This window comes from Athene cunicularia (assembly GCF_003259725.1).
Source record: "Athene cunicularia isolate RWA chromosome 9 unlocalized genomic scaffold, athCun1 chr9_part1, whole genome shotgun sequence".
NCBI classification, from domain to species: Eukaryota; Metazoa; Chordata; class Aves; order Strigiformes; family Strigidae; genus Athene; species Athene cunicularia.
Genome location: NW_020799110.1, coordinates 1907910 through 1919648, shown reverse-complemented (window position 1 = coordinate 1919648; position 11739 = coordinate 1907910). Strand labels below are relative to the sequence as shown.

The window sequence follows — 11739 nt, the reverse complement described above, 5'->3', positions numbered from 1 at the left end:
CAGGTCTGTGTGTAGGGTAAGCTTTAGTTCTAGTCGATTTGTTGGAAATCTGGAATTTGTTTATCAAAGGAAAGTTAAGGGGAAAAGTATACAGACATGCTTAATGTGGAAGGAAAACATGTTCAGCTTGCGTGTGGAGTGCTGCTGGAACGACTTGGAAATCATTTCTCTGCTACAGCTGCCAAGCTCTGGAGGTGCTCAGGTGGGTCCTGGGGTTCCACCTCGAAGGGCTGGCTGTAGTTCTATGATTTGGTGAGATGCAAACGGGTGTCAAGTGAAAGGATGCATTCTACTATTCCCTGATTTTTCTTTTGGCTAATCTTTCCTCCAAAGACACTGAAAGGCTGGGTCCAGCCTTCTCACCAACTTCTGAGAAGAGGCCCCAAAAGTAATATTAACTTTTGTAATTTCCTCGTTACTCTTAAGCAAGTTATTAATTAACTGAATGTAACCACTGGCTGTTGATAAATCCTTTTAACTAATTCAAATTCCGTATCAAGCTTGGAGCATTTTCACTCAAGCTGCTGCTGAAGTTAAGCTTTGTGAAGAATTAGTTCTGATCTGTTTTTGAGTGCCGGAGTTGGGGAAAATGGAGAGAAGATATTTGTTTGCTTGATTCCACATGACAACTCCAGGGTAACTGAACAGACTGTACGGTTGGTTTGACAAGGCTGTGCACCCAGCCAGCAGCCTCGCATACCAGAGACAGGGGGATGGAAGGGGGACTGACAACTGTAATGGATTTTATCAGAATTTCTCTAAAGAGCAACAATTTCCCTTCAATTATTAATGTTTTTCAGAAGTTTCTCTTCTGAGAGGTATGAATAACTAACTTAAATATGCGTTCATGTAACATTTTCAATAGAGAAGAAATGACTGCATGGAGAGAAGTTGAGTAGCAGATCCAAATATTAAATAATGCAAGAGGCTTTTGAGAGTGTAGGAAACGTAGTCTTTAATGGTGTGACTGTTTCTGGGGGTTTTGTGAATGCAGGAGCTGTGGCTATTTTATGTGTAAATGCGTTACAGTGATTGTGACTAACTTTGTAAGTTAGCCTGAAGTGCCCCAGAAGGACAAAGCAGAGGCTGTGTGCCGCGGGGTGGGCAGTGCCTGCGTTGCTCTGGCAGTGCTCTGGCCTCACCCTGGGGCTCGGAGGGGTTTCGCTGTCCTCCCCGCTGCCGTGGCGTTATTGCCTTGCGTTGGGGGATCTTTGAAAATGCAGGCTGGGCAAGCTGTTGGCCTTATTAAAACCTGTGCCGAAGAGAAACTGGAGGGCATTGCCAGGTACCTGGGAGGAACCTGAGGGAGGTCACTGATTGTTTGGTGACTGCTCTTTCCGAGGCTTTGAGGGACGGTGACTTTGCATTTATTTATTGCTCTAGTCCAATTTTCACTTCCAGAGTGGCACCTCAGAGACCCTAACCTGTAGCCTCTCATGCTCTGTTCCATTTAGCCTTTCACTCTCTAGACAGCAATACTTATTTATACATTTCGTAAAATTTTACATCAACTTTTTTCTGTAACATCACAACAGCCTTGAAAGTTTGTCACAGATATGAAAGCTCATTAAACAACACCTGAAAATGACCATGTTGTGACAGCATCACCAGGACAAGGAGGGTGTTGCTATTTGTTATATGAAGCAATTTATTCCATATTAGCAGTGTGTTGTTTGTTTTAGCATGATATTTTAACGTCATGGAGATACGTAGAAATGGAATTCTTACAACTCTTAGTGATGTTAAAAAAATGTTATGAAGTGTTATATATAGCATTGGTGTGTTCTGAAACAGCAGTCAAATAGAAACCTTTGGGATTTCTTACATACTGAAAATTGTAGAAAACTGTCTCAGCAGGACTTAGGTTATCGTGTGTGTGTGTGTATATACATAAAAATTTGGTCAAGTTATGAACTGTTTACAAAAGTAGCACTTAAGTTTGTAAGTACATTCTTACACTCTGGATCAGTTGGGTTCAACATGGATTGTGCAGCCAAAATTGCCTCGGAGATCTGTGAAATCTGGTTCCCTTAAGTAGCATCTGACCTATAAAACCTACTGATTAAGCCAGTTTATCATAGGGGAGAATATTAACATGCTGGTTTATACATCTAGGAAGAACACTGCGCTTACTTCAAGCTGAGGATAGCTGTATAGTCCCGCAACTCTGGTAGAGGAGATAGATCTTAAAAGAGACTGTACAATTCCTCTGCTTATCTTGCAGTTGCTTCCGATGGGACTCCTGCTGCCTTGTGTATAAGAACTGGATGTTGAGAGCAAGTCAGTTCACAGCTCCCAGGACTGCAGCAAGGTGTTTCATTAGCAAAAAACCCCATTTTTTTTTTAACCCTAGCCTAATTAGTAGACTTCATAATTTATTGTTTCATCATCTGGCCCAGCTCAGCATCCATGGGATTTTGAGGCGACATGAAGTGTGGAACCCTGTCATGACAGAAAAAAAAAGAGGGGCTTGTAGGAAACAATGGTTGTCTTGTGGGAAGAGTTTAAATATATGCAGCTGATCCCATGGGAACTGCTGTAGTCTATTCACCCTGTGTGAAAATGATGCTCTTTCAATATAATCTTTAATCCTTTTCTTTCACTGAAAAATGTGAGAACTTTATTTAAAAGTTTTGAAAGAGTGCTCTATTTTAGTGAGTAAATGCTTTTCAAACATTAAAAAAATAAATTGAATTATTAGTGTAACGCAGAGGGGAAAAGTTCTCTGAAATATCTTGCAATATTCTGTCCAGAAATCGCATATGTGAATGTTCTTGGGAAAGTTTCAGGCTGAAAATAACCAGGAAATGTATCCAGACTTTCATTTTTTCCTGGATGGGTGCATGTGGGGAAGGAAGTATCCAGCAGTCTTGGAGATATTACAAATGTCTGTGACTGTTTGAGGCATACTTTTTCTAATTCCACAAACCAGATCTTTCCTGTAAGATGAGGGATAAGGTTTTTAAGAGAAGGGAATCCTACCGTTTGCACAGAATAAAAGTTTGCTTTTAAGATGATTCCAATCTTTCTCCTACTGATGGAAAAGTAAAATAAAACTAAATATGCACTTGTTGAAAACATTTGTCCCCACCCCCAGAGAGAATGGAAATCGAAACCTCGCTTTGTTGAATGTGTGAATAACATCACAAACTCCCCCAGGGTTTAATAGAGCTGCTGTCCTGTTTGGTTTTTATGGGATCGTGTCCTAAATATGAAACCCTGCTTGGTGAAATACACAGTTGTATTTTATAGTCTGCACACAGAGTGCTGAAAAGGCAAAGAGTTACTAATACTATTTTGCTTTTGCTTTCCTATAGCGTCTTTCATCCAAGGCATCCAAAGCACTTCATACAATCCAGTGTATTAAGCATGGCAACATGTAATTGATTTTTTTTTTTTTTTTTTCCTTTTTATAGATAGTCAAAAGCGTTGGGCTGTGATTTGCCCAAGATGGCCATTGTAAAGCAAGACCTCTGGCCTTTAACACAGTCCCTCCATTTAAGGAGAATTAGATCACCTCCCTCTCCTGTGTAATTTACTTGACGCTTAAACCTAAGTTACTATTTTGACCGGGTGCTCAGTTTCCACCTTTTAGATTTCTTTCTTTGATACTTCAGAAGATGAGCATTACCTTTTGTTTATCGAAGAGCCTTGGCTGCCGTGGTAGCTTGGTCCTTCAGCACACAACACAAAGCACCAGCTGGAAGTGCTCCCGCTGGGAGCTGTGCCCACGGGTGTCACAGAGGAGAGTGGGATTTGGGAAGTGCCAAATGGATCTCGGATTCACCTGGGAACCCCGGCAGTGCGCTGGGTTTGGCGTATCCTCTGTCCTCAGCAATGCTCCAGCAAGGGGATGGTTTGTACTGGGGGCCTGTTGTCTCTTGATGTGTTCAACTGCAACTGGGCGGGGGCTTTGGGAGCCTGCAGGGCCCCTTCCCGGTGCTGGCGGGTTAGGGATGTTGCTGCAGGGGTGAGTTGGCTCAGGGTTTGGCACTGTGCATGCTTCACCTCCTGAAATGCAGCCTTAACCTAAGTTCATGTACAGGTTGGCTCAACACTGTAGTAAGGTTTTAATTGCCTTTTGCTTTGCAGGGAGCAAACTAGCAGATGCTATAAGGTTCACTTAACATGAACTCTAGGTGGCCTGTGTCTCCTAAAATTGCTTCAATATAGTGAGGGTTTTCTCAGCTTCTGTTATTTAGCATGGAACTAGATTAACTATATTATTGCACAGGTCTGTGAAGGTTGCACTTGTGTTTTCAGTGGGATAGCACCATCTGGTAAAATCAAGCAACCATACTTAACATTTCAAGTCTTTTGAAAGTTAAGGAAACTATTCTAACTTCTTGTAGAATTTGTGTCACTGTAAATTTTTATCCTCTCCCCTTCCTCTTTGATTTAATCGATATTTTTTTTTTTTTTTTTTTTTTTTTGTCCTTCTAATGTCATTCTGCAGAATCCAAGTTCCTGATAAAACTGTAAGACTCAGTCTTTTAGCTCGAAGTTCAATTGGCTTTTGGATGCCCCTAGGTCCAACTGCCCTTTTACATAGAATTTTTATTGTTAATCTTCTATTATTGGGGGAATTATTTTGCAAACAGACCAATTCAATTGCTTCAAGCTCTGAAACCTGTCAGGCTAGCTTTTATTCTGATTGCTTCTGATAAGGAGCTTTGGTAAGAATGCTGTGCCTCCAGCAAGTTAAGAGACTCACCTTGGAGGGGAACAGCTTCCACGTCCCAGGGAACATAGGGCTCTTTCAGCTCATCATGAAAAGGGAAACTAAGTGTTGAAAAATCAGAATCAAAACTTTGAATTAGGTGTGGTAGTCCACCATGAACCAGTGCAAATTGTCTGTGTTACAAGCTGAGGCCTTTTTTCCCTGCATAATGATGAGTTGAAGCTCATTACAAGAGCTGGAGTCCCCGCTTTGTTTCGCACCTTTTGACCGTGAGAAGGTGTGAATCCCTGCTGCCAGCCCCCCAGACACTCTGCGCTGGGGAGCCATGTGGGATGGACAAACTTTGGCAAGACCCTTTGCCTATTTTCTCTTGCTCCTGTACATGGGACACAAATATAGGTGGGATCTGTCCCAGATGCTGATCTGACAGGTACGGTAATCTCTGTCCTATCCCAATGAGAAGACACTGATAGGTGATGTAAAGTCAGGGCAATGAGACATCTCAGGATCATACTTTAAAGCTATTTTTTTGTCCAACCTGATACTTTTTTTTTAAAAAAAAATAATTAAAACCCATTATATTTTAGAAGATGTGTGTTATGTCTTTCCTTTTCCTCAGTGCCAGCTACCTATTAGTAGGATCAGTACAGCCTTGTAGTGAGCAAGGAGATATTTCAGGGACAATTCTCTCCCTTGAAGGCCTATGCAAAGCAAGTATTTTCAGCGCTGTTACATAATGCAATGATTAACAAGATTCGCTATAATTCCATTTCGGAGAGCTTCTCTAAGTAAACACTTTTCTGCCTTGTCCTTCGTGTTGTCTGTAAAACTTGCAGAAAAGGTGTCTGCTCACCAGGTAGAGAATGGGGCCTTTCTGAGAAACTCTTCTGCAGAAGCACGGCCAGTAGAATATCATTTGTGAAAGGCCAAGAAGGGGCTGCAGTGTTTCAGTGCAGCTGATCAAAGGGAGGGTTCAAATGGATCTTCATTCCTAGAGCATTTTGCTACATTATGTGTGCAGATTTTCTTGTGCTACTTATGAGAGCGATGTTAAAAGCCAAAGCGAACTTCAGACCCTCTTTTGTATTCATGTAAAGGGTTCCAGAATGATAGCATTTATTCCTCTGGACAGAAAATCTCTTCTGTAGCAAGTTTGTTCACTTGTTCTTTTTCTTTCCAACAGTGTGAGCTTACTGAGGTTCTTTTTACCTCCTTCCCAGGGAAGTATAGCTTTCCACTAACACAGAGAGTTCTGTTTTCTCTATTAAAAACAACCGCCCTCAAGTGGAGTAGGCTTTGTATTTTGTCCTAGGAACAGAGCGTTTCATTCAGAGATAAGGCTTCTCTGCATTTAGGTTCCTTTAGTCACCTGACGAGCCGCTGGTAACTTTTAGGCTGCTTTAGTCTGCATTCCTGAAATGCCTTACTCCTGGCACTGCGATTAACAGCTTCAGGTTCACTGCCTGCCACCCGCTCCCGGCTCTCCGTGCCCTCGGATGCTGCCCGGGGTAGCAGGAGAGCGCAAAGCGGGTGGTCAGACTTTGTCTCCAAGGTCACAAGCTTTGCACACCTGTAACCATCATTGAGGATGTCGTGTTGGAGTCATGAACAGGTAAAAAGAAAAAAAAAAAAAAGTTTGAGTTTTTACTCTTATTTTTGAATTTGAGAAATTATGAGTATGATGGGCCCAGTCTCTGTACTTCCACCATCCCCTGCTGATCCATGCTGTAGCAATTGTCAGGAGGATCTAGCCTGCCGTGCTTCAGGGTTTGCAGTCTTATTTGCTCTTTTCTGCTTCTGTCCTCTTGCAAATAATCAAACTATAAATCCTGTGTAATGATATTGAATAGATTTGGGAAAATGAAAAAACCCTTTCAAACGGGCTTATGGCAGAACAAGTGCAAGGTCCTGTTTATGCTATTCAAATAGAGGTTGTTTCATTGAGTGTCTTCCAGAAGGTTCTCAGCATAGGTTTTTCCCCTTATTTGATTGTTATTTTTCAGGTGAAAAAAAAAATAGAGTAACAGGGATCAAGGATACTCTGCATCTCAAATAAAAATTACAAGCGGTCTAGTTTGACAGTGCAGTACTTTGTTTATCAGCTCTAGAGAAGAACCTAGAGGAGCTGGCTGTGAATCCGCACAGGCACACCTGGAAGATGTGTTTGGTAGAGCTCTTCCCAGCCTTGAAAATCAGTAAATATTCTGTGTTAGATAAATAAGTGGACACAGAGGGAAAGCTTTAGTTTTGTGAGGTAATATTTGTGGTCTGTTACATGTTCTCATGTCAAGCTGCACCTGGGTTAGGTGCACATCTGCAGAGGTTGCTGCTGGCCACCACGGGCTCCGGTGGGCAGGAGCTCTCTGCCTGCCCCGCTTGGCACATGCCATCGGGGTGGCCGTGGCCATAGGCTGCTATAGCCGGTCCATCTAATGTGAGTCTGCGTGGAAAATGTGGTGATGACCGAGTCCTTGATTTGTCGCTTTTACCCACCCTCTTCATCACTCTGTCCAGCTTAAAGTAGCCTATTTTTCATAACATTCCCTTTCCTCCTCTATTTCACTTCAGCTAATACATATCAAATCTCAGACACTTCTCTTTCCTCTATGTAAAGCTACAGGGAAATGATACTCTTTGGAAACACAGACTAGGTCATTTATGTGATGTGCACAAACAAAGGCAGAGTGATCCCGTTCTAGCAACTGCTTTTCCAGTGCATAACATCTGAAGTTAACACAGACTCTCGAATTAATGAGTATCATATTTAGCGTAGGCCTACCTTAATGTCATAAGTTTGTCAGCTAGATAGTCAGGTATCTGTATACATATAATATATGTGTATATATATGTTCTTTACATTTCAGTATGTTCAGTTCAGTTACTGTTTTGTGAATCAAAATGCCTCTCCAACAGCCTACTTTGTGGTTTCTCTGATGCTGTGTTTACCTCCACGTGCCTCATCACTGAGAAAATACTGATGGTGTAGAAGATGTTGGTGTTGAAGGAGTGAGAATGATCACTTGTGTCCTAAAAGATGGCCAACACAGATGCAGTTAAAGCTAAAGGGAGCTTGAGGTGACCATCAGCTTGGCTGGGGGGAGGTTGTTGAGCTGTGCAGCAGCTTCCCGGGGCACAGAGTCATTCCTGTTTGTCACCACTCCTTTCACATGCAGCTCAGCTTCCTGAGGGCCATGGCATTATGTGTCTTTGTGTCCCCTTTGGCTAGCAGAAGCTCAGTGTGGCTGCTGTGAGTGCTGGTACACGTCCTCTGTGTGGTTCATCCCTTTCTCAGTAGGGTCTCCAACAGCAGGTTCTTCCACCATCCCACTTCCCTCGCAGCTCTGCCTGAAGTTTCTTGCTGGGTTTCTTTGTCGTCGGGAGTGTTGTTGGTGGGAAAGGGTGGAAGAAGGGCAGTACAACAGGGAGCTGAGGGAGGAGGGACTACCATTGTCCTGTTCCTACTGCTAGGGCCATCATGGAGAGCCTTAGAAGACTCGAGGACAGACATTTTCTACCTGCATGGATTTGTACCTGCCTTGTCAATGTCCAAGGTGTCCAAGCCCCATGGGATGTTCAGGGCTTGGAGGACCCTGTGCTGCTGGTCCCTTTCTCACATGCACTGAGGTTGGCCATGAAGACCCTCACCTCAAAATGTATGAGCAGAGGGGACCCATCAGCACAAGGCAAGTCACAGACTCATCTAGGTTAGAAAAGCCCTTGGAGCTCCTCCACTGACCTCACACGGACCATTCTTGACTCCACCAGATCCCTCAGCTCCATGTCAACCCGTAAATCCTGGCAGTCTTGGAGTAACAAATGGCACTTCTGAAATGTGGAGAAAACCAAACTTCTCCTATAATTAAGGCAAATGTCTCCTCTGCAAATGCTTAAAACACCAGTTTTGAGGCTCAAGTGCAGGACCGTCCTCTTTCACAAGCGTGTGCATGGTGCCCAGCCTGGCCCCACTTGGCTCAGGTCCTGCTAAATTCCCCAGCCAAGAAGTGCATAGTTTCAGCTCAGCCAAGTGTTTGTTTTCACATGACTTGAAAAGACTGCAGGGATCATTTTGGCAACAAAACTGGCTGTTTTTCTAAACAAAAATCATTATCTTCTCAATCTTGCTAATAGTGTATTTCTGGAATCAAGACACAACAACCCAGAAAACAAACAAATGGGCTTCACCCACTTCCTCTAGCTCCGCTCTCTACTGCCCACAGGAAGGCGGTTTGTAGCCCTCATCGCTTAGTCCAGTCACCATCCTGCTCAGGTGATATGCATTGAAATTTTTTTTAAAAAGGGGTTTATTAAAAATAATGCATTTTTAGCTAATTTTAAGCTATTTGGCGTTTGAGGGCAAAAGGCCCTTCAACATGCAGTTTGTGGTGTGTGCTTAAGGGTGTCCCTGGATCAGGGGATCCTGTCTGCTGCTTGTATACACTAAAAAATCTTTGCTACACTGCAATATGACAGTCAACACATTTGCTAATTTCCCCCTTTTAAAAATTTTATTTCCCTTTTAGGTTGGCGCCAAGAAAACCTTGAAATATGCCCCGGATTTATTCATCATATTAAATTGACCACTAGTCCACGGGGTTGTTTCCATTCTGTCCTCATCTGAGCCGTTCCCGCACATGGTGCGTGCCGAGGTCTGGCTGAGCGGCAGCGAGCGCAGCCATGCATCAGCTGTTTGGGCTGGTTTTGGCACAAAAGGACCTTTCACGTGCAGGGGATCTTTTCTCCTTAGAGGATGCTGAAATCGAAGGAAGCCTTTCAGAAGCTCTTGAACAAATAAAAATAATTAGTTCATCTGCGGTAAGTGAAGCGCTGTCCTTAATCGTTTATCATGAGTTTAAATGTATTCATAAATGAAATCTTAGAGGGAGGGATGTACTTTAAGTTTCTAGAAAACCCAGGAATGCTGAGCAAAGGGTAAGATTTAAAGTGGTAACCAAATCCAGTTCCTGCAGGCTGGATATCTTTTAAAAATATTTCAAGTTCATCTTTATCATAATTTTTATTAGTTATTTAAGGCATATTAAAGATTAGCAGGAGGTTGCAGGTATGTATAGTTGTGTTCGGTTTGCAGCAGAAAGTGTTCGGAATGATGGTAGGCTCATGGATTTTGGTAAATTCTTTGAAAGTGCTGTCCAAGAAACCCAAACCCCTTCATCCTTCCTGCTTCCAGTCTGCTGAAGGGATTGGCAAAGCTTTTTTTGAGCCTTAGGATGTTCAGTTACAACACATACGTGTTCTCACAAGTGTCCTTTGGTGGCACTTCATATAGCATGTGATTTTAGGAGTCAGTTTTGGCAGCGTGCAGACTTTCAGAGCATTGATCATGGTGTGGCTGGTTGCAACCAGAATAGAGTCCTCCATCAGGACAGCCTCTTCCCCTGGCTCTTTGGTCATTTCTTTGACAGCAATTACACCTGCACAGTCCTACAGAATATTAATCAAGTTATTTTGGCTATTGCCTCTGCTGTTTGTGACATACTTCAGCTCGCCTAACTGCAGGTTATCAGGGATTTTCCACAAATTCTCACTAATATAGTTTTTGAGAGAAATTCCCCACAAAACGTTTTTACCCCCACACCACTTGTATGAAGCTCCTGCAGAGCCCATCCACTCCTGCCGAGCGGCCATTCCTGCCAGAGGGCTTTGGAGCTCGGGGCCTGTCCCAGCAGCAGCCTCAGGGACAGGATTGTCCCCAGATGTGAGGAGCTTCCCAGCAGCACGGACAGGCCAGCTCTGCTCTCCTTGTCCGCCAGCGGCCGCGACTCTCCCCAGGGCTTCACTCTTGTGCAGTCCCTGCCAGCAGCTGTTGAGTTGTTCACCTCTAGCAATAGGTAACCTTATACAACAGAACGAGGGTGTGGGGTGTGGGTTTTTTTTTTAAGTGCATAGATTTTTCTGTCACACCAAGCAAAGCTTGTAGAGGGCTAGCAGTGAGTAAAGGCAGAGAATTGCATTGAGACAGACCCAAACATCACGGCCTCAGCCTGTGATAGAGTTGCACCCCCGAGCTGACTGGAGCCTCTGCAAACTAGTGCTGAACTTGGCTCCAGCCCTTTAAAAATCATCATGCTTTGTCTGGCAAAACCAATGACTTGATTAATACTTCAGCCTGTCTTTTATCTTCATTACTTTTTAGGGTGGAACAGCATAGGGGACTGAGGGACGGTGACTGTGTCTTACGCAGCTTTTTGCTGCCACTTCACACCCACATGGCATCCGTGTCAGTGATTATGGGGGATTACAGGATTTTGTGATAAAGCCTATTTAATTAACTTTTATTTATGTTACGTTGATACTAATTGAAACTAACTGTGTTTACATCAGGGACTTGACAAGACGTGAAATATTTGGGACCCTGCATTTGGGTATATGTATTGTGGATATAACGATTCCAGTTTCAGTTTTAGGAGGGTGATGGGAGAAGAGGCCTGTGTGAGTGGTTCTAAGGTGTGTGGTTGCATTCCCTGGGTAAGGAGGCTGTGCTTCAAGACAGACTACCAAAACAAAAATTGATAACGTAATCCATACCTTTACAATAATGAGAATTAAGACCTAAGACGGTGATTTGTCTATGGGAAGACTAATTTCTGTGTTTAATCACACTAAATGTTCATTGTAAAGGCAGAAATGAGAAAATAGACACTGGGCAGTTACGAAGACTATGTGTCTTCAGGCTAATTTTGTGGGGTCCTTGAAAAGGTTGGGCCTTCTTTGGCAAATACCTTTTTTGTTTGAACCAGGACTACCAGACCAATGACAACGACCAGGCTGTGGTGGAAATCTGCATCACTCGCATCACCACGGCCATGAGGGAGACGGCGTCCATAGAAAAACACGGGAAGGCCCTCGTGGCACTCTGGGAGTCATGTCTTGAGCACAACCTCAAGCCTTCTGGAAAAGATGAGGACACACCACATGCAAAAATTGCATCTGATATCATGAGCTGCATCTTACAGGTAAGACTGAGCTGAAAGCAAGGGAGTGGAATGCATTTGTTGGCTCTTCAGCTTTATCTTTTAAAGTGCACTTGTGTGTTTTCTGAG

At 43.3% G+C, this 11739-nt stretch overlaps 1 protein-coding gene across 2 annotated transcripts in view; it reads left to right on the top strand.

The window, feature by feature from the left end:
• Positions 1–6076: 6076 nt before the first annotated feature.
• The window catches only part of VEPH1 (ventricular zone expressed PH domain containing 1), an 82450-nt gene continuing 76787 nt past the window's right edge, over positions 6077–11739 (top strand). Inside the window, exons 1-3 of one of the 2 annotated variants that reach the window (XM_026854880.1) lie at positions 6077–6293; positions 9202–9493; positions 11437–11652. In XM_026854880.1, the coding sequence (XP_026710681.1) occupies positions 9356–9493; positions 11437–11652 (354 nt within the window). In that variant the 5' untranslated portion in view covers positions 6077–6293; positions 9202–9355. Of the gene's footprint in view, positions 6294–8854; positions 8949–9201; positions 9494–11436; positions 11653–11739 lie in introns of those variants that run through there. The other variant, XM_026854881.1, reaches the window with a different exon arrangement.